Here is a 26493-nt window from a genome sequence, read left to right on the forward strand (position 1 = left end):
AGATGATTACAGAATTAACACGGGGCATTTTAGACACCATTTTTTATTTTTACAGTCTTAATTTTTATACTTCTTCAGCCACTCAGATCACACTTGCAGGTTCACCCAAACCTCTGGTGGTTAAGCTGTTTCTATTTTTGCAGAAAAATAGAGCACTTACTCAGGAATTGAGCTTTTTTTCTAAAAAAAAAAGAAAGATCTATTTTGTAAAATTGTATTTTCACTGAATTAAAGAAGAATCACAATATTACACTCGGAGGAGTCTGTGTATTTTGTGGTTGCCAAAAATGTTTCATCACATCAAGTGTCAATCAAATAATGTCATTTATTAACACAAATAATGTGCAAAAATCATGCAAGATTAATCGGGATGTCCATTTCATGGGGAAATGTGCAAATTCAAATGATGATGTGTGCATGTCAGTGTGTGAGTGTGTGTGTGTGTGCATTAATGTGTGTGTGTGCATCACTGTGAGTGCGTGAGGTTGGTGAGGGCCCGCAGTCGCAGGAGCATGGCCACGTTGGTGTCTCTGTGCCACTGGGGTGAGGTGACAAGTGCGGGTGGGGTCAGGACGCTCTGAGCCACACCGGGAGCCTTCAGCAGCGACCACAATTCCTCACCTCGCGTTACTATGGCAACAAGGTCCTCTTCATCTGAGCACCAGGCAACTGGCCCACCTCTGGTTACCGTCCTTAGCTTGGAGAGGAACAGAGACACCCTGAACCAGAAACAAACGCACAATTACATGACATTACATGTGCCCGTATGAGTGAAAATAAGATGTATGTGTATGACTGTCACCTGGGTATGAGGTCATGTGATCGTGACGCCAGCTTAGCCAGAGCGCTCATTAGAGAGGTGACGACTCTTGGGACGGGGCAATCTGCTCCTGGTGGTGGGGCGGATGAAGTGATCTCAAACAGCACCGCCTCCAATGTCTCAAAACAGGAAGTGATGAGCTTCACGGAGCAGCGAGAGTCACACGACACCGAGAGGTACTCTCCCAGCACCCAAACCTGAAAGCCACACCAGTTCCATTTCATCTCGGTGTCAGGTTGTTGTTGTGGATTTTTGTTCTGATATTTTACCAATTTCCAATACAATGGAAAGGATGCTGAGATTTGACAAAAGCTTGAGATTCAAACAAGATCCACAAACATACACAAAGAGAAAGGTATGATCCTTAAAGCCACCCTCTGTCTTATGCAGACTGTATCATTACCACGTGTGTGTAGATTTCTTCTTTGCTGTAGACCTTGGCTGTGGCTCCAGCGAACTCCAGCAGCTCGTGAGACTGGTCCACCACCAGAGATGGGTGGAGCTTGCACAACCTCAGCAGGTGGCTGCTGAACACCCTGCAGAGACAGAGAGAGACAGAGACAGAGACAGAGACAGAGAGAGAGAGAGAGAGAGAGAAAGAGAGCAAGAGAAAGAGAGAAAGCAAGTGAGGAGATCAGGGTGAAGACATACAGCAGACTAACACTTTAGCTCCACGGAGTACATGTTGGTATACCTGTGTATCTCTTTATTGTATTTCGGGATGTTGAGGAGGAGGCTGCTTCTCTCCAGCATCACTTGAACCAAGTGGGCTAAAAGCTTCTCATCAGCTACCTACACATGCACAAGATGGTTTTCATGAGTTGAAACTAAACATCCAGCATGTTAATGCACAGTAGTTGCGGTTGATTAAACGTTTAATTTCTTTACCGCAATGACTGTGTTGAAAAAAATGTGCAACAGCACGGGGACAGTCTGGGCACACTGAACAACTCTCGACCAATCAGCAGTCTCAGCTAGCAACTCATGGAGCGTGCTCAGTCGGTCAATGGTGTCACCTGTGGAGCAGGTAAGAAAAGTGATTCAGTTACTTTTCCAGAGCAAAGACCTAAATGCTACTGTTACAATACGGTCTTAAATACATGTAATTAAACTACTTAATGTCATAGCTATCTACATCAGATTCAAGGATTTATTTTGAATATTCATTAATATTATTGTGTGACTAATTACCTGAACCTGCTTCCCCTCGAAGCAGGAAGAGGAAAAGCCCTCGGAAAGATTGGCTTCGAAATGCATCAAGTGACAGGAGGCCACGCCCTCCTGGCTCAGAGATGGGCAAACAAGTTGACCTGCAGCACACACACAAAAACTGTATATTGTCAAATCAGTCTGTTAGGTAGTTTGGACTTGAAAAAAGTTTTGCTCTGATGTGTGGGAGCACCTGACTTGCAAGACCAGTGTGGCAGAGAGACAGGGCAGATCCAGCAGAGTGTGGAGAAGCTCCACTGCAGTTCCAGCTGTCACCAGAGAAGGGAGCAGATCCACAAAGTCATCCACCACCGCTGGGCTGTCCCACGCTAAGAACTATAGAAACAGACGGATGAAAGAGCAGAAGGTTTGTGTATCCCTCACGTGGTATTACATGCACTCTTCACTAGCCTACGGAAGGTATGTGTAGTCAGAATAATCCTTATATCTCTGTATGGAGGCGTTTTCTCAGGTTTTGTTTTACCTTCAGCAGGTTTGGGAAGGAGTGGGAGTACTGTGGCACTCGGAGCTGCAGGCTCTCAAGGTTCAGTCGAAGGAAGCGTAGAAGCTCGTGTGCCAGGAATTGGTTGTTGAACAGCTCAGCTGGGAAGCGTCCAAACACCAGCTTCCACACACACTCACAATCCACTGCAGCCATCTCGCCTAGACAGGGACAAGTACACCGTTTAAACATTTCTAAATGCTTGTGTCGTTAGGGAATCGAGCCACTGAACTGTCGTGAAAAAACTTGTATGCGTGAATCCATATTCGTGCGTATAGATGTGACTTGCTGTGAATACACACCGTGGTTGAGGTAGAACTGAGCTATGGGCAACAGGACTCTGGCAAACGACAGGTCTGAGCTGAGCCGACCGAAGAGCGCCTTAATGCACGGGAACGTCCGGTAGACCAGCGAGGCGTCCTCCCCACACACACAGTCAAGGATACACACCGCCTCCACCAGACACTACGCGAGGAGACATTACAGACGCAATCAGAAAACTTGATTTCCAATGATCAAAAAACAGTCCGTCTGTGTTTTAACTTTTTTTTGTTTCTGTGTCATTCCTTTAAGACGTCTCATCTTTTTACACTATTTTCCTACATTTCCCAAAATTGTGCTCGCCGATGAATTTGATGAAATTGTATTCACCCGTTACATGTGCAGTGAATTGGTAACGGCATGGGGACAGATGAGACTAAAATATTGAGACACGGCACCATTTTACACTGCCGATTATTATTGCCAATGTACTGAAAGAGAGAAAAATACACCAAACAGAAAACTATGTAAGATGTTTTTACCCCCTTAATATTTGTAAAGTTCAGTTTGTCTCAATACACAGTGTTTAAAATGGATTAGTGTCCATTGACAGGACGATGAGGTCGAGCTTTGTTTGTACCATAAACTGAACCAGTGTGTGTGTGTGTGTGTGTGTGCGTGTGTGTGCGTGTCATCTATTCCATTGGTGCTAGTAATCGATACACAGACTCACCGCTTTCTGCAGGTCTGTATCTGTCCTCTTGTGTGCCTCTGAGACGAAAGGAAGAATAAACATTACAACTATTAGTAAAATACAATGTACTGATACTAAAGAATACAGGACGACCTTATCTGTAACCTCATTTTCTCACTCACACGCACACGCATACACACTCACTACGATCGCTCTGTTCGATGAGGCGTTGGCAGTACTGGAAGGCCTTCTCTCTCAGACGCTCCTTTGGAGGCAGCAACCGGCTAGAGGACGAGGTTGCTGAAACCATGGAAACCACTGATCCGTCCACCTCCGACCGGTCATCTGCAACACGGGAGATCAGGAGTGAGAGGTCTCGAGAGGAATGAGGATTCAATCATCTTGTTGCCGAATGTGAACAGAGAACAGGTGTTATAACAAATCTGAAGTGGAAATCACAACCAATGCCTTGATTTATGGAAAGAAAAAAAACAATCAAAATCATTTTACCCACCATAATTACTTGATTTAGTGACTAGTTTTGTATTATAACCAGAAACTTAGTTTGTTGTTATACAAGAAAACTCCTCCGGGCCCCGTTAAACGGTTTAGATCAGAGTTAAGTAGAAAGGTTTAAAGACAGTTAATCATCGCCGCATCCCTCTAGAAAGATGAGAAAGTAACAGTTGGAAATATACCACAGCATAGAAAGAGCCCCAGATCAATCAGAATTAACATATACATACACACACACACATAAATATATATATATACACACACACACATATATATATATATATATATATATATATATATATATATATATATATATATATATATATATACATACACATACAAATATATATATACATACAAACAAACTCACAAATGAGCAGAATCTGATTTCCTCCTCATAATACACACTTTACCACAAGCAACATGTGCTGCAGCTCTACGGCAAGTGTATGTTTAAGCAGGAGTAAAATGCATGAGAGACCGCATGTGCCCACTGTCAGAGTAGTTTATTAGTGATTCATCGCCATGATTCAGCCACGATTACAAACTCACCGGGAGAGTAAAAGGAAGAGTAAAAAGTGAAAGAGTTGTTAAGAAGTCACAGATCAGGATAAGCTTGTTAGATCAAGTGTGAGTCACGACCCCGTCGAGGGTCGTGAGTTGACCTGTGCCGCCCCGAAGGTCAAAAGATGTTCAGCTGACGTGCAGCTTCTTGGAAACGCGCATGCAGGGAAGGGCCACGAAACTTGCATGTCTTACCATGAGAAAAGGAGTGCGAGTGGGAGAGGGAGAGGCTGAGCTGCAGCCTGTTTGCTGGAGATGATGAAAACACAAAGCAGGTAGTAATATGATGCTCCTTGTATGTTCTCTGTAGCTATGACATGAAGCACAGAGCCTCTCTAGCAGCGAGAGGCAAATGGTTGTGTTTTTTGGGGTTATGTTTTTTTGGTGGGAAGGTCATACCAGTGTCAGCTGTGTTGTTGCCGTTGGAAACAGAGTGGTAGGTGAGGAGCCAATGGCGAAGCATGGAAAAGGAGTAGACGTTCATCCACTGGTCCTCGGTGAAGCCCTGGCCCACACACAGCACAGTGAAGAAGTCCCCCGACACCGTCCCATCCAGCTCTGCTGTCGGTACCGGCTGATACAAAAATAAACAACAAAGACGTATATATATATATATATATATATATATATATATATATATATATATATATATATATATATACACACACGTATACGTATATATACACACACACACACATATATACATATATATATATACATACATACATACATACATACATACACACACACACACACACACACATATATATATATATATATATACATAAATAAATAGATAGATATATTCTCCACTTTTTTTACATTAGTGAAAGAGTTAAAAGCAGAGGCAGGATATGAAAGTGCTCACCTGTCGTGACCTGGGCCCTGTAAAGAACCCTCCTGAGGGAACACCGCCACCCTGAGTGATGCTGGCGTAACGCAACCAATCAACAAGTTTTTTACTCAGGAGGGTCACGTGATCTGTGAGTCGGAAGGAGGGAAGGACAAAGGAAGCTGATTTATGCGAGTGTGGAATTTTCTTGATCACTGATTGGATTGTCGTCTAACTTTCTATTTCAACTTTGCCCCAGTCTCTGTCGGCTACCTTCAGTGAGGCAGTCTGGGCTGTGTGTGAGAATGGTATTGAGGATCGGCAGGGTGTGCGTGAGCGAGTTGGCCGGCCCCTCCGACTGTCGGCTTTCCAGACTGCGGAGGAGCTGGGCGCAGAGAGACGACAGATCGGCCCTGGATCCAGCCTGTTGGGGTTTAAGTTTGCGGGACATCGATTGGGTCATTTGAAAACAACACCGGCTCCTTCATGTGTTAATGTGTATCGAATCCATGTCTGTGTCTTTATGTATATTTACTGCGTCAAAACAATTTTATTCTGAACTGATTTGCCTCAACACAGACCAAAACAACTCATGTTAAATTTTACTCTTGTAAAATAAGTTGTTGGATTTTCACAAAATCAACACTGTGTTGTGTGATTGGACACCAACAATGTAAGAGGCAACAAACACGCCTCTTAGAATCTCATATATTTCTCAAAATAGATATGATGGAAGCCGGAAAAAAACAACATTAAGCATTACTCCACACCTGTGAGAGCAGCAGGGCAGCAGCATGACTGTTCAGTTGAAGGAAGTTGTCCTGGTTGTAGTTCAGTTCCTGGCCAGATGGGGGCAGTGTCTCCCTGAGCACAGCTGAGCTCAGCACCTGAAACTGCTCGGCAGGTGACGAGAGGAGGGCCTTAACTCTCTTGTGAAGCTCTGGGGGCAACCTTTGGTCGGTGAGGAACAGAGGAGACATGGAGCAGATATGTGTTCACGAATCAAAGCGCATACTGAATATTAAAAGGAAGGTGAAGCTCAACACTGTGACAATGTGTGTTTGGGCTTGCCGACTGAGAGGGCAGATGAGATCACCTCAGACAGTAAAGGTGGAGGGAGGGGGAGCAGTTGGTAGATTGAAAGCAATGGACACAGGAAAGGGACTGGACAGAGGGCTTGTGCGCTTACGTCCTGGTGTACTTGGTAGCAGAGAGTATGATGTGCAGCCTCTGCAGGGAGTCGACGGCCTCGTGTCCGAGCTCCTTCCCCTGGAGCAGCTTCCCCAATCTGCTGTGAAACTTCTGCAGCTCAGACTCCTGAATCTCTCTAGAAAGGACACGCAGAGCAGCTGGGTTTGTCTCTGCAAATATGTATTATTTATTCATATTAATATGATATGTTGCTAAACATTTCACCCCCTAATTATTGACACAATATTAAATCAACTCCGTATTTGATCATTAATCAACCCTTTAACGAGAGGGCATTAGTTGTGCAAAGTAACAGGAAGACACAATTGTGCAGCTTTTTACAGTGACTGCAACAGTTAAACTGCAACACCTTTCTTTTCGACAATTTACAGTGAATTACGTTTAAATAAGAAAAACACCAGGCGCCATAATGAACAACCTTCCTACTAGTGATAGGCAGCTGTCAAAGTAACACCACGTGAACGGAAACATTACAAGTTTAAGTAGTAAAACAAAGCACAGTGGGGTTTTGACAGGCGACCATAGCTTTAGCCTCGTTAGCTTAGGAGAGGAACCGAGCGGAAAGGAGCCGAAGAGACGAGTTGAAGGCGGCGGAGGAAGTTATATTTATTGTATTTTGTTCTCACCTGGCCTGTTTGATTAAACTCTCCGAACTGTGAGCGTACATTATGAGAGACAGTCGCGCATCCCTCTGCTGTTTTCTGTGCGCAGCGAAAGGTAAACAGTGCGCTCGCTAATGGTGTCCTCACTGGAATCACGTGACCGTCACGTTGGTTCCGTCTTCTCTGAAGTTATGGAGGTCCAGCTGGAAACTCACTCACACTATATATAATACGCCATAAATCACGGTGCACGTAAAAAACATAATTTCTAGTCAATAATTGTTTGAACAAAAACCTGTTTTTTTGTCTCACTTCTAGGAAGTATTTTATTTAGGTTACTTCACATTCTCTTCAACAGTTTAATGGCCTAACAATGATATTAATCACGTGCATTTGACTGTTATGCAAATTATCCCCCAAGTAGCATTTCGTTTTCATCCTATGAGGACCAAACGGAAAGAAAAAAACGTTATTGTTCAGCAGGTGGCTTCATGTCAACCTTCACCGATACTGGAGGAATAACTTTACAGGTGTTCTTTCTGCACTCGGTTTTCCATCCAGATGTCATCAAAACGCTACAGAAACGGGCTATTTTTTTAGATCATTACAATTTAGTCTTTCCCTTTGTGATATCATCTTAAAATTCTACATTTCAAATAGAATATGGTATTTTCTTTACTCCTGATCTTATCCCCGTACCTTGTAAGTAAAATAAATAGGATCTCTTACGACCACTGTAAATAATCATATTTGTACTTTTTACAATGCCATTTTCTTTCTAAGTAATACTATAAAATATAAAAATAACCCATTACACTTTAAAGTCCTGTCCAATGGAGTACACATCTGCATCTACTGTATATTTGCATCCACTGGAATTACTGAAGTGAAGTATAATTGTAGGCTAATTTAGTATTATTAGTATTAGCACTGTCAAATGGAAACCTTTATCATCTATAGGAACGAGAGGCACGCGATATGATACAGCCCACTGACCAGTTATGAACCTACAAGCGGTCCCTGTGCGACTGAATGAATAAACGTCCACACGGCCACCGTACCTGAAGACGGATGCAGAGCACGCACTTGTGAGACAGGTTGTAGAAGCGCAGGGTGCGCTCCTCACCTCTCTGCAGTAAACTTGTTATTTCCATCCGAGCTCACACCGCCCGCCTCCGCTCTCTCTCTCTCTCTCTCTCTCTCTCTCTCTCTTTCTCATATTCTGTTTCTCTGTGTCTTTCTGCCACACAGTGAGTGAGCTGGTGCCACAGTTCCCATGCGCTCCTCACTTACTTTGAAAGTGCCCTCTCTTTTATATAAATGGAGGCAACCTGAGCCTCTGGGATTATTGGTTAACCAACCTTTTTAAAACAAACAAACAAACAAACAAGAAAACAACAAAAACAAACCACACCTCGGCCGAGTTTGACTTCCCTTCAACTCTTTGGACAACTCTCCACCACATCTCAGGTAGGTAAAATACCTCTCATGTTTATAATCTAACTCTCTTGTTGATCAGTTCACAAGGCCACATTAGACAAGTGACAGCTTGTCTCAGTACCTGTGTGTCTGTCTGTCTGAGTGTGTGTGTGTCATCGACAGGTACAGACACATCTGAACCATTTGATTTTCAGGAGAATTTAATAAGTCCAAGTTCGCCCCCTAACAGATGTCCAAACAACTTATTGATACTCAGATGAACTATCAGAACATGAGTAAATCCATTCTGAAACTTTTTTGCACTTCTGTTTGTCTGAATGTTGTTTTTTGGCTGGGTGCCCGTCGTTAATTGAAGCCTTTACTGACATCTTATTTACTGGTAACACAATAGCTGAAGTCCTGTCATCATCGGGCCATTATCTCCCATCATCAAAATGTTTGGGATTCCAGTAGCAGACGCAGAAGACAATGGGATCCAGTGAGGGAGAATGAGGGCGATGCAGAGGGACACACAGGTTATGGGCAGTGCATTCACACTTATTTATTGGACTGGCATTAACTTTAATATATTTTATCATGAATTTCTAGTACTATGTTTTACGCAATAGAAAGATCTCTCCCTTTTGGGAAATATGCACAAGAAAAAACACTATTTTCCTTCCACCATGTAACCGATGTGTATTGACGTTTAAAATGTAACATTATGAAGCAGAAAGCTTCATACAGCTGCACACGTCTGCCTTTAGAAGAGCTGGAGCTCCGTCTCTCTTCCGCCTCTCTGCACAGAACAGAACCCACATATCAAATTCGTATAAACGGCAGCTATTTTTTTGCCGGACAATGGAGCCTTTATGATGGTGTGTACACCTGAACCAATCACATCTGCCTATCAGCCTGCTGGCCGGCCAATATCAGTCTTGTGCACTACCAGTAAAGCATGTGACACAGCCCAGTCTATAGGATCATTGAGCCATGGTTTGCTCACACGTTGGATTGGATTGCACTATAATCTAAACTCACTTACCTGTGGGTCAGTGGGATATTCACCTGCTTCAGTTTGTGTGTGTGTGTGTGTGTGTGTGTGTGTGTGTGCAGAAAATCCCTGCGGTTGGCAGAGAGTGTACTCGATCTGGGGCGCCATGATGCTCACTTTTCTCAGACAAGTTCATGCAGGTTTGGCCGTTCAAAGAGCTGGAAATTACTGTCATAGTGACACCCCACAGCTAATCTGTCTCCAGGTGTAGTTTATTATCTGCATAACGGTGGAAATTGATTTGCATTTCCATGACACCATTAGCAAAAAAAAAACGTTTTGCTGCTCAGTTATTGTCGCAGCAAAAGCATGAAAGACGATTCAAATATATGATTAGAAATTAAAAGCAATTAAATAATCTAAAATTAAAATAAGTAATGACATGCAGTTCCTGTGGTGCATGAGAATGACACATTGAAGAAGGGATGGCATGAACACTTTGATTGTTAGTTATTGGATGTAGATGCTGTAAGGATGCAAGAAACCTGCAAGATGTCTTTTTTAGAAATAAATGTAGGTATTAACGCAAATAAGTTATGCTGCTACGTCGTGGAAACATTTGGAAAGAAGATATAAAAACTATAAAACTATTTAGAATAAACACTTTTAATACAGTTATGCCGCGATCTGCATCCATACACGTCATAGTCTCTCTCAAGCTGAACAGTGGCACTATGTTTGACTTCTTTTTTCTTCTTGGCTTCATCTAACAGGTTTTAATCTCAGCAGCCATCGATTCTCATTCATTAAATTGTCAAATGCACAGATATTTGGGGATTTTTGTAAATGCACAGATTAAAACCTATTTACAGAGTGTGGTCCCAACAAACTGATATGCACTAAAATGAGCTCTAATATGTATTTAAATTACAAATTTGCTTCAGAGGGCTTGACAGTCTGTTCTCAGTCCTCTGTCCCGGGGCCCTTTCACGGGGAGGAATAAAAAAGAAGAAACGTTGGGGAGAGCAACAGAGGAGGATCCCTCTATCAGGATGTCATGTGTACACAATGAACAACGTAACAGAGTTACAACACATTCAATGCATATGACAGAAAGGATTCATATAATGAGAGTAGTGAGCATAATAATAAGGACAAATTATGACTACTAATAATAACAACAGCAGCAGTGGATATAGTGGAATAATTATAGTATGGGTAATAACTAAGATGGAGAAGATTAGTTATTTTAAGAAGATCCCCGGCAGTCTAGGTCTATAGCAGCATATCTAGGGCTGGTCCAAGGCAACCCTGAAACAGCCCTAACTATAATCTGTATTATATATCATCAAAAAGGAAAGTCTGAAGCCTACTCGTAAATGTGGTGAGTGAGTCGGCCCCCCACCCCCAGACCTTTCTTTTAACAATTGCTTATAGCTGATTTAATTTCCAGTTTCCCATATACATCTCGTTGTGATGTATAAGAGACATGGAGGCGGAGCGAGGCGAGGTGGTAAACAGTTCAAATACTGAGCAGTGTCAGAAAATGATGGAAACATTCACGCTGCTCTCTGATGCGCGGCGGTGCATAGTTGTGTAGTTGTGTGTCTGCCTCGTTTGAATCTGCAAAAAAGTTGCAAAAAAAAGAAGGGAAATTGAAAGGTTTAGCGCGTGTACACACACACACGCACGCACGCATGCATGCACGCACACACACACACACGCACACACACACCGCTCTAAAAAGCCATTCAACTCCTCTGACCACAATACTATAAAGAAAAGTGACTGAGAGGGCTGAAGCAGCACAGAGGAAGAGAACCACTGCTCACATCTGGTCTGAAAAGGAGGAAGCAAGGATTAGATTTCTCGGTAATGATCTCCAAAATAAGAGAAGAGAGAAGAGGAAACATGTATGTGGTTACTAAAGGAGTCAGTGTGTGTGTGTGTGTGTGTGTGTGTGTGTTCAAAAGTGTGTCTGCCTACTCCTGCATGAGTGTGTGTTGGTGTGAGCGCTTGTGGTTTCATCATCTGCCTTGAATGTGGCAGCACACACACACTGGAGAGAGAAATAATAGCGTCAAGTGTTGGGGGGGTGGGGTGGGGTGGATATTTCTGTCGGCCTCAGACTGCATTTGAAAAGCAGCTTATCGTTGACGGTCTGGGGGTCTAAATATTTGGAAAGTGTATCAGAATGATTCGGAGGAAGTCACCGAAATGAGCTGAATTTGACTGAAAGTCCGTGTGTAAACTCGTGGGGCTGACGTTGCCGTTTCATCATTTCCAAAAAATTTAACCAGTGCACGCTTTCACATGCCGGGTTCAGATGACAGCTGTATGCAAACTTGTGTGTGATTGTGTATGGGTGTGTGTTTGGTGTGTGTGTTTACATGAGTAATGGCATCAGATAGCATTGATTTGCCTAACTGTAGGTTGCAAGTCACACAGCAGGATTGTTGGATAACACCCACCGGGTCAGACGGCATGCAAATTCCAGAGATGCAAGGACAGCGTTTGTGTGTAATATGATAAGGGTGTTGAAATGTGTCTCTGGAAAAGTATTACAAAAAAGAGGAGAGGTCAATGGAAAGGCATCAGTGGATTAAAGTTGACGTTGTTGATAAGGGAAAGGGTGGAGACTGCATGGGCCTAAATAAGCAATGCGTGTTATACTCACACAAGACTCTTCTTTTGCAGATAATCATCAGTGATCATATCACAGTTATAAATAATGCTAGTCGATGTTGGCCTGTTGCAGATATGTCTTGTGTCTATGACTGATATTACACTACAGAAATGCCAAACTAGGTTAAAAGAAATTTTAAAAAAGGAAAGAAATATTTTTTTGGGGGCATTTTGTTCATCTTTTATTGGACAGATGAAAGTGTGGAAACGTGGATGCGGTCGAACCGGCACATTGCAGTTACATGGAATGAGCTCCAAATGCGCTCCCACAAACTAACTTTCAGGAGGATTTAGTACTTACAGATGTGAACGTCATGCGCTAAATGTGCCTTAAGCTTGCATTCTTTCTAATAACCACCAGGGGGTGAATCCTCTGGTTGCAAAAAGAGGAATGATTTTATAGAAGTCTATGAGGAAATGACTCTACTTCTCACAGGATTTATTACCTCAGTAAACATTTATGGTCTCAGTCGCTGGTTCAAGTCTTGCAGCATGATGCTCATTTAGTAAATTATGGTTCCATTTAGATTCAAATACACCATAAAGCAGTGTATGCTTTAAGGCGGGGTGACCTTGTGATTGACAGGTCATTATCCCAGCGATGTCATTATCCCAGCGTTGTCTGGTCTAGATGTTGTCCGTGTTTTCTTTTTTAGAACTTTGTTTTCAGTTCACGACAGCTAAATGTAGCATTTTTGGTTGCCTACATTTTAAGCTTTCGGTTGCACTTAGCTCCGCCCTCTCGTGTCACTTCTGGTTGCAAAAAACCAAGATGGCGCCGGCCAAAAATGGCAGTCCACAAACCAAAGGCTGACTGTCGGCCCGTGGCATGGAGGCTATAGTGCAAGTTAGTCCACGTTGTCTCCTCTTCCCTACGGTGCTGCTGTCTGACTCTAGATTAGAAGTGACCAAACACTTTCACTTCCTCTTGACTGTAACTCTGTGTGTCAAATATCATGATAATCCATTCAACAGAGACATTTCACCCATAACCCTGTAGCACAGCTTCAAATAAAGTTGTGTGCCAAAGATGATCTACATCCAATTCATATTCTTTATTATAAATATTCACTGTTGCACATATTAAAACTCCAACAGCATATTTTAAACCCATTTTCTTTAGTTGTGTGATAACCTGAGCCTGTTTTCCCTCAAAGCCGCAAGAGGAAAAGTCCTCGGAAATAGCAGAAACAAAAGAACATTCTTTGTTTTGTTTTATTTCCTCAAGTTTTTTTCGAACAACTCACCACAAGTATTACAAAAGCTTGATGTTCTCTACAACTCTGCAATCCGGTTTGTAACAAATGCTCCCTTCAGAACACACCACTGCACTCTATATTCATTACTAAATTGGCCATCTTTGTGTACGCGTCGAAAAATTCACTGCTTCTTGTTAATCTATAAAACCCTCCTTGGTTTATCTCCGTCCTACCTGTGTCAGCTGCAGCACATCTCATCCCCTGCTTACAACACTCGCTCTGCTAACCGTATTTTGTTGGATGTCCCTAAAAATTTTTCTGCACTTGGTTTGTCTTCATTGAATGTTGCTGCAGCTACAACCTGGAATGAACTACAGAAATCCTTGCAACTACAGTCCTACGTCTCCAAGTCGGCCTTTAAAGCCAAGATCACGGACTTGCTGAAAGACGAATGCAGCTGTTTCTCAGGCTGTTAGCATGTTGATTTCTCCACTCCTTGTCACCTTTTAACCCTGTTATTTATTAATTTATTTTCCTCTCATTTCCCTCAAGAGGTTTCGCCTCTTGTCAGGCCACAGTTGAAAATAAGAATTTGTTTTTAATCTGTTTCACCTGGCTAAATAAAGGTTAAAAAAAAGAAGTAAACTGTTCCTCAGAACCCCAAATAAATCACGTCTTTGTTCCTGCTTCCTTTTCCTTCACCGTTTCGCGCTGACGTTTTAATACAATTACCAGAGAAATGAGTCAGACGACAACCACAGATGGCAATTTCTCCACCAACAGCAATAATTAATATGAATAAATATGGCTAAAATGACACTTTTCAGGGTGTGAGAGATGGAAAACGGGATGAGTGATGACGTGGAGGCGCTGTGGGAGAAGGTCGAGTGCAAACGGTACGAACTGTGCCGCGCCATCTCTCCGTCGAAGCTCACCCCCTACCTCCGCCAGTGCAAAGTCCTGGATGAGCAGGATGAGGATGAGATCCTCAACTCCATGCTGCTGGTCTCCAAAGCAAACCGCACAAGTGGGTAGAGGGATGTGGGTGCATAGTATTTTATGATGTATATTGTATTATCTTCTGATGTATTAGTCGTGTTTGTCTTCTCATCCTTTTCATAGAAGTAGGTTATTTTGTGTTTCTGTGTGTTGAACTTAAAGTATTTCAATTCCACCTCTCAGGCCGTCTACTCGACATCCTCCACACTAAAGGAGAGCGGGGTTATGTGGCATTTTTGGAAAGTCTGGAATTTTACTACCCTGAGCTGTACAAGCTGGTCACAGGGAAGGAACCCACGCGGCGCTTCTCCACCATCGTAGGTGAGGCGCACCTTTGGGTGCAGACACACCCACGCGTCTGCATGGACACACCTCTTTTACATGCTGCACACACACCTCACTACAGTTTGATTTTTCTAGGCCATAATGGACAAATATACTTCTGAACTGAAGCAACCAGTATACTGTTGAGCTATTTGCTTCAAACTAATTGCCACAAAGTGAAGAAAAGATCTGATTTATTATAGGGAAACTGAAACCATTACAGTTAGGGAAAAAAACACACAATCAACTGTTAGATGCAGAGCTGGTTTTGTAGCTCTGTTCCAGGAAGAACAGACATAGATCGTGTTCTGCTGGTTTACAGTAGAATTTGACACCTATCCAAATCATTTTGTAATGCATTCCTGTTACATTACGACATTATTTTCTTTCTCCTCTCTGCCGTCTTTTTTCCCCTCATTGCAGTGGAAGAGGGTCACGAGGGTCTGACCCAGTTCCTGATGAACGAAGTGATGAAGCTGCAGCAGCAGTCCAACGTCAAGACCCTGCAGACGGCCGAGCTCAGCAGGAAGAACTGCACCCTGGAGGACGAGCAGAAGAAGCTACGGGTGGCCAATCAGGAGCTTCAGGCCATCCAACAGAGTAAAGCTACACATTATTATTTTCGACATGTTCCAATAATGTCATGCAAGTCTTAATAAGTGAAATGGTGAGCATTAAATCCAAACCAAAAACCTCCCACCATTTATACTGAAACTCCTACGCGACCGCACATGATGGTTTTACCCTGCATCTTTATTGTACATTTCTTGGCAAAATAGTACCATCTGATAACAAAAAAACACACCCGACCCTCCAGAAACGTGGAATTTTTTGTCCTGGCCTTCCTTTGTGGGTATTCATTTAATTCAACATATCACAATGGAAGACACATTCATTAGAAATAGCGGATGTGCAGCCGTTTATTAAATGACTGAAGGCTTGAAACAAAGATCAAAAAGACAGAAAGTGTATTTCTCTGTGCTAGCTCAAGTCAGCAGGAGCTAGATGTAAAATATGGAGCCTTGTTAAGCGAAGGCTAGAAAGCTAAAGAAGGTTAGTTTACTGGCTGTTTATTCATAGTAGTTGCTGCAGACCTACGTTGACATTGTTTCTCCAGCTAACAGAAGCCTGGCTAAATTCGGTGGCGGTTGTTAAGCTTGTTTAATCATACGATTACTTATTTCACAATGCGTTTATTTAAAAGGTAATCCATATCCACCTCAGCGTATCATTTCTATCCATTTTGCAATGATTGCTAAAACTGACAGCTTTGTTACCACCTACTAGACCTGGACAACACACTCATGTGTCATATAAATGGGTTCTCCAGGGTACAATAAGTTGAAAGAAGAGAGGAACAGCTACAGTGACGAGCTGCTGCGAGTGAAGGACGAGAACTACAAACTGGCCATGAGGTACGCCACGCTGAGTGAGGAGAAGAACATGGCTGTGATGAGGGGCCGAGACCTGCAGCTAGAGGTACTGATGGACACCATGCATGGGAACATTGTCAATTCATTATGCATTTGCAAACATAAGAAATGATAATTAATGCTGAAAATGTGTGTGGCATATAATAGGGGGTGTGTACGGCTCAGTGTTTTGCTGCATGCTCGTATCTATATCTCACTATTCATTCACCATATGCGCTGTGTAGGCGGATCAGCTGAAGCACAGGCTGAACAAGTTGGAGGAAGAGTGCAAGATGGAGAGGAGGCAGAGTCTCAAGCTGAAGAACGACATCGAGAGCCGGCCAAGGAGAGAGCAGATCTTTGAGCTGGAAAGAGAGAATGAAATGCTCAAGATCAAACTACAGGACCTCCAGTCCATCATACAGGTATGGGCTGCCGTGCACGCACGTGCATTAGCATTTATTTGGAGGCGTGTTTCTTGCTAGCAAAGGATTAACTCCTTTTAGCTCTGTTTTTGGTCTCCACCATCTCACATGAACAATATCAGGCCCTTTAGCGGCTGAACACTCCACTATGTTCAATATCACAGTATTATGCACAGTTCCTGGCCAACAATGTGTGTGTTTCTTCGCGCACAGCCGGGCCCACTACCTGCATCAGACAAGGCCATCTTGGACATTTTGGAACATGACAGACAGGAAGCACTAGAAGACAGACAGGATCTGGTCAACCGCCTCTACAACCTCCACGAGGAAGTCCGGCAAGCAGAGGAGCTGCGAGATAAGGTAACAAGTACATTTACCCACTACACACATTTATACTCATACTTCAATACGTTTCAGAGGGACTTATTGTACTCTTTACTGCATTTACCTGATCCCTATTGTTACTTTTCTGAATAAGTTCAGCAGTACCACTAAAGGCCGACTTCCCCTTGAAATCTTTAAATATCTTTAGATAACAGCAGCTATCCAACATTTCAAAACAAAATCAAACATGAGAGTCCAAAATAATTTAAATAAACGTTTTTGACGTTTCCCCGTCCCATGAATCATCTCACAACCCATCAGACGTATCTGGTAACTCTTACGAGAGGTTGTATGGGAACCAGTAAACCACACAACTATTGTCACTGCGACCAGCTACAACAGCAAAACTCTGTTCACACATCGTTGATCAGTATCGATAATGTCATAAATAATAACACATTAGCCACAGGGGACATTTCACTTTTACTTTTACTCTTATTACACCATCAGAGGAAAGGTGCGTGGAAGTGATCTTGGTAGCTCGTTTGAATCTAACTGTTTCTGAATGTGTAAATGTGAGGCAGTGTGGGGACCTGTACACAAACAACGGTGAGCACAAACGCACCCTAGAAACACTAAAAGACTGAGAGCCCAATGCCCATGAGACCATCTGTGAAACACACACTGAGCAAAACCCCCATCTCAGGCCTCTCTCTTTCTACGTCGTCTGGTCTTTCTTCTTTCTCCCTCTGTGTTTCTCTTCCTGTATCTGCCTTTGTCTCATAAACTGTGTGTGTGTGTGTGTGTGTTTGTGTGTGTGTGTGTGTGTGTGTGTAGTACCTGGAGGAGAAGGAGGATCTGGAGCTGAAGTCCTCCACGCTGCAAAAGGACTGTGAGATGTATCGCAACCGCATGGACACCATCACAGTCCAGCTAGAGGAGGTGGAGAAGGAGAGGGACCAGGTGAGAACAGACGGACACAGATTGAGCATGATTGTATAGTTGTTGTTGTTGTTGTTGTTGTTGTTGTTGTCGTGTGGCATACTTCCACTCTCCCACTGCTGCAGGCTTTTCGTGCCAGAGATGAGGCCCAGCACCAGTTCTCCCAGAGTCTCATTGACAAAGATAAATATCGCAAGCAGATCCGAGAGCTGGAGGAGAGGAGCGATGAACTCCACAACGAGATTGTGCACAAAGAAGCCAAGCTGGTCACGTTGGAGTCTCGACTACGACGGCTGTCCAAGGACATTGTTTTGGACCAGGTGCGGTTTCATAAATGAATGCATGATAAATGCTCCCATTTCATCTCTGGAGCTTAGATTATTTCAAATGTATAATTTGGTGAATGTGCCAACATGTTATCAACGTTGTCCAAATGTTTTACTCTCTCTGTTTTTGCAGAGTCTGCCAAGGGACCTGCCTCCGACCATCATCTCTCAAGCGCGGGACTATAAACCCGTCCAGGACCAATCGGAATGGTCCAGCGATGACTCGCCGGGGGAGAAGTTCCAATCTGAGGAGCCACGTCTCAAACGCAGACCCAACCTCAAAGCAGGGGTCAGCTACTATCCCGTACTCACACCCACACACTTACTTACTTATTAGACATCATGGCTGAGGACTCGGGCAGGATTGAGCAAATATGTAAGAATTATACTTAAGAACCATCTTAGGAGTAATAAAGGTCTCACTTACCTCACACCACACAGTAAGCCACTTACTCTCTAAGTGTCTCACTCTTACAAAGTTTAAGAGTAAGAGATCATATGACTGATCACATGTATGAGCAGGAACAGCCCATTCATCATGGATTTACCATACATTTACAAGTGATGTTTTTATGCAGAAGCATATCTCATTTTCTTCAGAAGTACATTTAATTTGTGTGACATTCTTAATCTCTTCAGTAGAAATGACCATGTAATATTAACAATCTCATATTTTATTGTCTATACATGAAATTGAAATTAAGTGGAATCAAAAAGAAAACTGCTGCTGGTATGCAGATCAAATACACTAGAAAGCTTTCAGTGAGATGTTTTTAACGTTCACGTTTTGTGTTGTAGATCAGAGTCAAGTCTCCGGTCTGTGTCCCCAAAGAGGTCCACCCGGAGTCCACTCAATCTGCTGGTAACGCACGACCACAGAGTTCATTCACCCGTAATATTCCGCCATGACGGTAACATTTCCTTTGTGCAAGCTCATCCACATTTGTCTCCAACTCTCAGCTGTTTCGGTCAACGGCGGAGATTTACTTGAAATCCAGATGCAGAACTCGCACGTCAAAAGCATGTCGCTCCCCCCCTCCCCCAGCATCCTGACGTCCCCCACATATCCACACTTCTCAGCTCCCCTCCTCTCCACCACCTCGTCCCCCTCCTATTTAACCTTAAGTATGGCGGACCAGTCCAACAGGACAAATATGGTGAGGTTTTAAAACATTGCTGTTCAACAGAACCTTCTCGAGTCCGAATACATTGTCGACTTGAGTGGACATAGTCGAGTTTACAAGTCTGTGTTTGGAACTTCTGCTTTGTTCACTTCCAGCTGTGTTCCCGTAACGACAGCATCCTGTCCACACTGCCTGAGCCACCAGAGAAAGCATCGCTTTACCGCAGAGAGAGGGAGAAGGAACACGACTTCCACCCTCGCAGGTTAAACACAGCCCCGAACCCGTTGAGACGCGTTGGTTCATCTGCTCTTCTTCAGAATTGTAGATCATTAGTTTAGTCCATTTGTGTGAATATGGGCCGGTTTGTGTTTCATTTCCTGGTGTGAATGTTCTCTTTCAGCCTCTCGGACTTTGATAGTGACAACATGGAAATGGAGTTTGGTAAAGTGTGCTTTTACACTTTGCACATCACACATTGTGAACTGAATGACCGTGTTTATCTTCTGTCTGCCGGGTTTATTAAATAATCCCTCCTCCATCTGCCCGTCCCATCCTTAGAGGATGAAGTACTGCGCGGTCCACCTTCTGTCCACTCGTCTTCCTCGTCCCATCAGTCAGAAGGGATGGACTCTTACGACCTGGAGCAGGTCACCAATATCTTCAGGAAACTCTCCCTGGACCGGTAGAGTACCCATAACCATGCACAAGAATCATTGCAAGTTGAGCTCACTTACAAACACCTTCTTCTTCTTCTTCTTCTTCTTCTTCTTCTTCTTCTTCTTCTTCTTCTTCTTCTTCTTCTTCTTCTTCTTCTTCTTCTTCTTCTTCTTCTTCTTCTTCTTCTTCTTCTTCTTCTTCTTCTTCTTCTTCTGTGTGCAGGCCGTTCCGCCCGTCTTTGTCCTCCTTCTCCAGGAGCAGCGCTTCCCTGAAGCCGGTGCAGGAGCTGTCGCTGCTCGGCGAAAACCTGCTGATGGACATAACTCTGGTTGGCGGCAACCACAGCGGGATCTTCATCTCGGCTGTCCAGTCGGGCTCCATGGCTGAGAAGGCGGGGCTTCGAGAGGGCCACCACCTCCTGTTGGTGGGTAGTTTACTCGCTAGTCCAGGTTTGCACGCGGCTGGAAAATTTGTGTCAAATTAAATCCACTGGCCACAGAAATGGAAAATGGAAAAGCAAGAACCAAGACATCTGACAAACGCGCATGAACGTTTCCAGAAGAAAGTGTAACGAGATTAAAACTCTGAGATAAAAATTAGATTTTAAAATCAACAGCTCTTTATTTTGTTTCTATTCTCAGATACCTGTTTGCTGTTCCAGTTCCCTAATCTAATGATCATTATCTATAAGGTCGAAGGAATATTTACAAAAAATATGATTGCTTTAATTTGTTATTAATTTGTCTTATGTTTTCAATTGGCTGACCAGCTTGAGGGATACATACGTGAGGAGAACCAAAGCATTTCATTGGATACCAGCACTCAGGAAGAAGCCTATTGGACGCTGCAGCACTGCTCTGGACCAGTCAAGCTGCACTACCGAGCCAACTTTGACTGTAAGTGCAGTTTGTGTCGGGCTTGTTTGAATGTGTTCGCGTAGCACACACACACACAAACCGCGAGTGTAAAGACAAATGTGTGCTTGTGTGTCACTCCAGCTTACCGTCGCCTTCAGAGGGACCTGGCGGACGGCCCACTGGTTTCTGGCGACTCCTTCTACATACGGGTCAACCTCAACATCTCCGGCCAATCAGACTGCTGCTCCCTGAGCGTACACTGTGACGAGGTGGTGCACGTGCTGGACACCAGGCACCAGGGCCGCAGTGAGTGGCTGTGCGCCCATGTCGACCCCTACAACGGCTGCGACCTGGCCGACTGTGGCACCATACCCAGCAACTCACGGTATGAAGAAGAGGCTCTCACCCCCCCCCATTGAATTGAATAATAATATATGTAATTTTTACTTTTTTGAATTGTGTCAGAAATTTGAAATGTGTGTGAATTTAGGGCCCAGCAGATGCTCCTGGTAAAGATTCAGAAGTTGGTATCTCGAGGGGGGAAAGAAGAGAATGAGATCAACCGCAATAAGGTGAGAAAATTCCTGGACTATTTTCTTTCTTTTTCATTTCTTCTTTTTTAGCAAAGTAATAAATCATACATGTATATTTCCAAATTTTGCATTAATACATTCATATTTGACTAAAGGAAAATAAATTGCTTAAGCAATTAGTCTACTTGTCACAATGCCCTTTTCCTTATAACTTATTGAGAATGTTTTCTCTCTCCACCTAAGTGAGGATTGTGCAATGCTTAAAAAAAAAAGACAAATAATCTTAGTTTGATCCACACGCGTGTGTTCGTGCCCGTGTAGAAAAATTTACAATCAGAAGAAACCGGCTTGTCTCCTGATCCTAAAGCCAGCCCACGCATGTCTCGAGCCAGTATCTTCCTCACTCAAATACTTCAGGTAAGGAAGTGGAAAAAGACTGACTAAGATAATTACTTCAGTAGCGCCTCCATTAATACTTTTCGCTGTCTGTTGTGATGTGTAGTTTGTCAGCAGGGTGGATACCAAGTACAAGCGAATGAACAGCAACGAGCGTGTTAGGATCATCAACTCAGGTGGCACAACGCTCCCCAGACAAGGTCTCGAGGTGCTGAGGCCAGAAGGTGAGTACAAAGGGATGACTCACCGTGAGCCACCGGAAGAAACTTCCGGAAAGGGCAACATTTTTGAAAAAAACTAAAGAAATATGTATGCATTTGAAATAGTGAAATGCTGAAATGTTTTATTGTAAAGTGGCAACCGAAGTGCAAATAGAGAAAGGAGTTGAAATGTCAGTCCAGGGATGATAAATGAACGTCAATCGACGTGAAAGTAAAAGACGATGTCAGTTGTGTCTGCATTGAAAGCTGCAAATTGTACTGTGGACGTTTCTTTGTTTGTTTTAGTGTCGCGGGCGGTTGAATTAGAAGCATTGAGCGTTGAAATGTCAGTTGAAGAGTAAGATGAAAGCAGCTGTTGGATTGTCAGTGATGCGGTAAAACATGTTGAAGCTTCCGCTGCAGCGTGTGGTGAAATATGTGAATAGAACTCAACCCTGAAGACCTTCAGCTTCTCCCGTCTTTTTTGCCGACGTGACACTCTTTTCGTGGGCGTGTCTTGGCTGTAAACAGACGCTGCTGACCCAGACAATGAGCTGAGCAGGAGTTTGAACCTGATTCCTTACAGTCCCGTCACCCTGCAGCGAACCCAGAGGAGGAGGCCGGTCCTATTCACTCCCACTGCTCTCGCCAAAACCATCATCCAGAAGATACTCAACATGGGGGCCGCCATGGACTTTGATATCTGCAAACCAGGTCGGTGTGTGTGTGTGTGTGTGTGGTGGGGAGAGAAAAAAAAGCAAGCTCACTGGGATATTGGGATTCAGGTCAGGTATTGTTTTGCACTGTGGTGTAAATGTTAAGGAGTGTAACCAGAGAGGCGGCGGAGTCAGGGTGGAAGATGGCCTAGTTGATGAATAGGATGATGGAGGATGCAAGGATGATGACAATGACATAGAGGAGATTAAAGCACCGTTTAGCGATGCAGAGAATTAACACTCCAGTCTCATGACAGACTATCTGCTCCCAGGACAGTGGGGTCAGACACAGAGCTGAACATCTGGCAAGCCGAGAGACGCGTGTGATGTCTTGATGAAGTGGAGAAAAAACACCCCTAAAGTGTCTGCTCCTTCTGCACTGAATGTTCTGCGATGATCATGAACAAACCACTTTGTAAACATTTTCTTCATCAAACGTATTATTCTTTTCTCTCTATACTGTTGTATTTGACGCTATTGTATTCCCACGTTCAGACACCCTGTCCAAAGAAGAGTTTCATCTGAAACAGAACGTGGAGCCCTTCATCCACTACAAGGAGAAACACACCACGTTTGAATGCATCACCCGAGAAAACATCGAGGCCGTCGCTTCTAAGGTCGGCTACTATTGACTATTATTTATCTGCTCACGTATAATCGTTCTCAATCGAATGTTTTTCTATTAAATCTGTACGGTAGAAATGTAGCTGGAGCCAGCAGCCGCTTAGCTTAGCATAAAGATTGGAAACGGGGGCAAACAGCTGGCCTGGTTCGGTCCAGAGATGTTTAGTTTAGTTTTGATGAATGCGCTCCAGAGGTGTCGGTAGGATTTGTTAACACTGGACAGAGCCGGGCTTCCCCGAGTTTCCCCAGTCTTCAACAGCGTTATGAGAGGTGTTGTGCGCATAACGATGCGCTTAGTCGTACGCACGTGTGCGCATTACACAGTACAGATTTGCGTTTATCTGTAAAGGCCGTTGTTTCCACCCGTCACCAGGGAACACACTGCCTGCTGGAGGCCGAGCTGACCTGCGTCAAAGACCTCCTGCGGCGAGAAATCTACCCGATCATCATCTACGTCAAGATCTGTGAGAGGAATGTCAAGAAGCTTCGGTAGGCTTGAAAAAAAACAAAAAAAACTCACTCACCTTCACACATTTACCTTCACAGCTGCAAACCACAAGCCTTTCTTTTATTTACAAACGGCAATACGTCAACCCTTGCTTGTCATGTTGGCTTCAAGCAGGAGATGAGATTGAACCAGCCAAAGGGAAAAGTGTGCAATGGCGCTCTCTTAAACGAATGAAATGACAGCAACCTGCAGACAACAGTGATAGCTGAACAAGGGCGTTGGACACCTCACTCAGAATACACACGGTCTGTGCCGTTTCAGTCTGGTGTGTTGACAACAATGTGAACGGAGAAACACGAGTGAGAGGCCCGTTGGATTTTAAATAGTTAAATAATGAAAAATAACTGTAATTCATGCAAAGATAAAGACCAAAGTACTTTAAAAAATTTTTAAAACACAACAATTTGATTGCAATGCAAAATATTAACAACGATACTATTTGGGTTAACCAGAATTAAATTCCTTTACATTTATTCTCTGATCTAAGGGGAGAGTGCATGAAGACAGAAAGTGGCCTCACCAGATTTTCTGGGGGGCACGTTAGGAACTGAAAGAAAGGCAGTGAACAATTGGAGCGTTCTTGTCGGGACATAAAATGAACGGTAGTCGCTGATATATGGAGGTGATAGATTATGTAAGGCTTTGTAGATTAGCAAGAGGACTTTCAATTCTAAGAGATACAGGTAGCCAGTTTGGTGACGTGAGCAGAGAATGCGATCCCTTCTTTTGCATTTGGTCAAAATCCTGGCTGCAGCATTCTGAATTAACTGTAATTTTCATAAAGACATTTTAGGGAGACCAGTGAAAAAAGAGACGCTATAATCTAAGCGGCTGGTGGTAAAAGCATGTGTCAGCATTTCAGCGACATTCTGATGGTTAATAGTAGAATGTGAACCCTTTATTGTCTGCCTTTCGGAGAATTAGAACAAAGTCCACTAACCACTGTTGCAAAGTGTCTACAGGATCACTGACAATTGGTTCCAGACATTACCACACTCACCACCGCAGCGCTGCTTGCTTCCTGTTTCCTGTCCACACAGGAAGTTGCCGCTGCGCATGGAGTCGGAGGAAGAGTTCATGAAGTTGTGTCGGGCAAAATTAAAGGAGCTGGAGGGAATTCCCTGCCTCTATGCCAAAGTGGAGCCCGAGGCCTGGGCGGGGACGGACGACCTCATCAGGGTCGTCAAAGATCGAATACTGGAGGAGCAGAAGAAGATGGTCTGGGTGGAGCAGGACCTCCTGTAAACACACACGCACACACACACACACACACACACACACACACAACAATGTGTCGCTAAGCACCATGAAACGCTTTTGAACATTATGCTCTTATGCACATCGATGCTAAGACTCAACAATGCACTTGTGGACACTCGCACTGCTGAAGACTGAAAATAAATGCATTATATATTTTGTAAATGAGTGTGTTTACTTTTGATTTAGATAAATAAACAAATGGAAGACATCAAAAAAAGGAAACGTGTATACCTCACAATTGAGCATTAAAAAGGGAAGTTCAAAGTGCACTTCCGTGAGCAGTACTTTCAGTTTCAGTCCGACCTAACTTTGACTATACTGCCCTCTTGCGGCCGCTGGCAGGCTGTCGCACTGTAAAGATTCAAATCAAATCGGATTAAATCACACCAGCCACTTTTTTTATTTCTGTTGCAAATTCTTTATGCAGTGCTTCTCTGTATTTAAAAAAAATACAGAAATAGAATATTTCATAAACCATAAACTATTTGACCAGAACAAAGTAGAATATAACTTAATGCGTAACGTTAGAGAACACATTACAACTGTGACAGACAGCTTTACATGGACACCAGGGTTGCAAAGGTCGAATCAGTGTTTCCATAAAAGTGCACATAAGCAATAAGCATAAGGGATGTTAGCCAGTTGTTCTGTCATTGGTGACCTCTTGCAGCATCTCTTTGTGACCCCCTCGTCACCAGTGCCCATAAATTGGAAGCTTTTCGGTCAAAAAGTAAATTTCTCTCCTCGGATCTCATTTGAGTTTTTTTCAGAGGCCTTAAAGAGGCAAAACTGTGCAGCAAATAGATTGGAAAATAGATTAAAAAACATAGTTCTGTGTATTAGAAAGCATGTCCTTTATCCATGAACTTCAGATGAACTGAGGTTTGGCTGGTGTGTGTGTGTGTGTTTTAAGAGGCCTGGTATTCACGAAGCGGTAGCAGGTTCCAATCATGTGATTTGACTTTTTTGTTTCTATTACGTTATGAATTGAAATTGAAGCCTGTGTCGACTTATTACTCTTTGCACCAAAGCTGTGGATTGCCGCCATGCGAATATGCATTATATCAAGTTTTAAATGGGCTCATCATCAACAAACTATCACAACCGTAATCAGTGTACAACTTTACTAAGACGATTTCTGGGTTTATTCAGCAATATTATCCATAACTCACTCGACCTGCTTGTTTGTGGATTTCTACATAAATCTGTGATTAGAGAGAGATTTGTTTTTCCGAAGGCCACCAGATGTTCAAATGTATCAACAGGCAGGCCAGAGGGGATTGAGATTAACCCGTTTCATAAGGGAGCTAGATAATCTTCTCTTCTGCGAGGAAAGACATGCATCCGGCACTTATAC

The 26493-nt window shown here is 43.4% G+C and overlaps 2 protein-coding genes and 1 long non-coding RNA gene across 7 annotated transcripts; 1 reads left to right on the forward strand and 2 right to left on the reverse strand.

Moving 5' to 3' along the window:
* Positions 1–305: 305 nt before the first annotated feature.
* ap5z1 (adaptor related protein complex 5 subunit zeta 1) lies at positions 306–8334 on the reverse strand. 3 transcript variants are annotated; one of them, XM_034538494.1, is made up of 19 exons: positions 8274–8334; positions 7237–7432; positions 6588–6725; positions 6169–6349; positions 5672–5822; positions 5435–5547; positions 4966–5140; positions 4762–4815; positions 3691–3831; positions 3526–3563; positions 2834–2996; positions 2514–2692; positions 2223–2365; positions 2012–2130; positions 1709–1836; positions 1515–1612; positions 1224–1356; positions 803–1017; positions 306–719 (listed from the first exon to the last, which is right to left on the reverse strand). In XM_034538494.1, the coding sequence occupies exons 2-19, from the start codon at positions 7275–7277 to the stop codon at positions 467–469; spliced, it is 2463 nt and encodes an 820-aa protein (XP_034394385.1). In that variant the 5' UTR covers positions 7278–7432; positions 8274–8334; the 3' UTR covers positions 306–466. The 3 variants fall into 3 exon arrangements, with proteins under 3 accessions (XP_034394385.1, XP_034394386.1, XP_034394387.1); XM_034538495.1 differs by lacking the exon at positions 4762–4815 and having other exon boundaries at positions 8274–8333; XM_034538496.1 differs by lacking the exons at positions 6169–6349; positions 6588–6725; positions 7237–7432; positions 8274–8334 and having other exon boundaries at positions 5672–6154.
* On the forward strand, positions 8286–25152 carry card11 (caspase recruitment domain family, member 11). Of its 2 annotated transcripts, XM_034538491.1 has the most exons (25): positions 8286–8682; positions 14337–14536; positions 14692–14829; positions 15256–15432; positions 16163–16311; positions 16490–16669; positions 16883–17029; positions 17831–17956; positions 18061–18255; positions 18395–18550; positions 19060–19123; positions 19222–19418; positions 19541–19647; positions 19786–19826; positions 19944–20067; positions 20265–20466; positions 20812–20938; positions 21041–21284; positions 21390–21471; positions 21754–21849; positions 21935–22052; positions 22560–22742; positions 23240–23361; positions 23742–23857; positions 24917–25152. In XM_034538491.1, exons 2-25 carry the CDS (start codon positions 14347–14349, stop codon positions 25119–25121), a joined length of 3486 nt encoding a protein of 1161 aa, XP_034394382.1. In that variant the 5' UTR covers positions 8286–8682; positions 14337–14346; the 3' UTR covers positions 25122–25152. The 2 variants fall into 2 exon arrangements, with proteins under 2 accessions (XP_034394382.1, XP_034394383.1); XM_034538492.1 differs by lacking the exons at positions 23742–23857; positions 24917–25152 and having other exon boundaries at positions 23017–23355.
* LOC117734485 lies at positions 15010–24954 on the reverse strand. Of its 2 annotated transcripts, XR_004609809.1 has the most exons (3): positions 24877–24954; positions 17834–17926; positions 15010–16609 (listed from the first exon to the last, which is right to left on the reverse strand). It is a non-coding gene; the product is annotated as an uncharacterized LOC117734485 (long non-coding RNA). The 2 variants fall into 2 exon arrangements; XR_004609810.1 differs by lacking the exon at positions 24877–24954 and having other exon boundaries at positions 17834–17933.
* Positions 25153–26493: the final 1341 nt, after the last annotated feature.

The sequence above is a fragment of the Cyclopterus lumpus genome, chromosome 8 (assembly GCF_009769545.1).
Source record: "Cyclopterus lumpus isolate fCycLum1 chromosome 8, fCycLum1.pri, whole genome shotgun sequence".
Classification (NCBI taxonomy): domain Eukaryota; kingdom Metazoa; phylum Chordata; class Actinopteri; order Perciformes; family Cyclopteridae; genus Cyclopterus; species Cyclopterus lumpus.

What these genes read in the sequence shown, in the direction of transcription:
- ap5z1 (XM_034538494.1), bottom strand. Translation starts at nt 7,277, where the DNA reads ATGTACGCTCACAGTTCGGAGAGTTTAATCAAACAGGCCAG. An exon ending in AGTTTAATCAAACAGGCCAG is followed by an intron (nt 6,726 to 7,236) that starts GTGAGAACAAAA and finishes TGTCCTTTCTAG; the next exon opens with AGAGATTCAGGAGTCTGAGC. An exon ending in CATCGAACAGAGCGATCGTA is followed by an intron (nt 3,564 to 3,690) that starts GTGAGTGTGTAT and finishes CTTTCGTCTCAG; the next exon opens with AGGCACACAAGAGGACAGAT.
- card11 (XM_034538491.1), top strand. Translation starts at nt 14,347, where the DNA reads ATGGAAAACGGGATGAGTGATGACGTGGAGGCGCTGTGGGAGAAGGTC. An exon ending in GCCGAGACCTGCAGCTAGAG is followed by an intron (nt 16,312 to 16,489) that starts GTACTGATGGAC and finishes TGCGCTGTGTAG; the next exon opens with GCGGATCAGCTGAAGCACAG. An exon ending in TCCTCACTCAAATACTTCAG is followed by an intron (nt 21,850 to 21,934) that starts GTAAGGAAGTGG and finishes TGTGATGTGTAG; the next exon opens with TTTGTCAGCAGGGTGGATAC.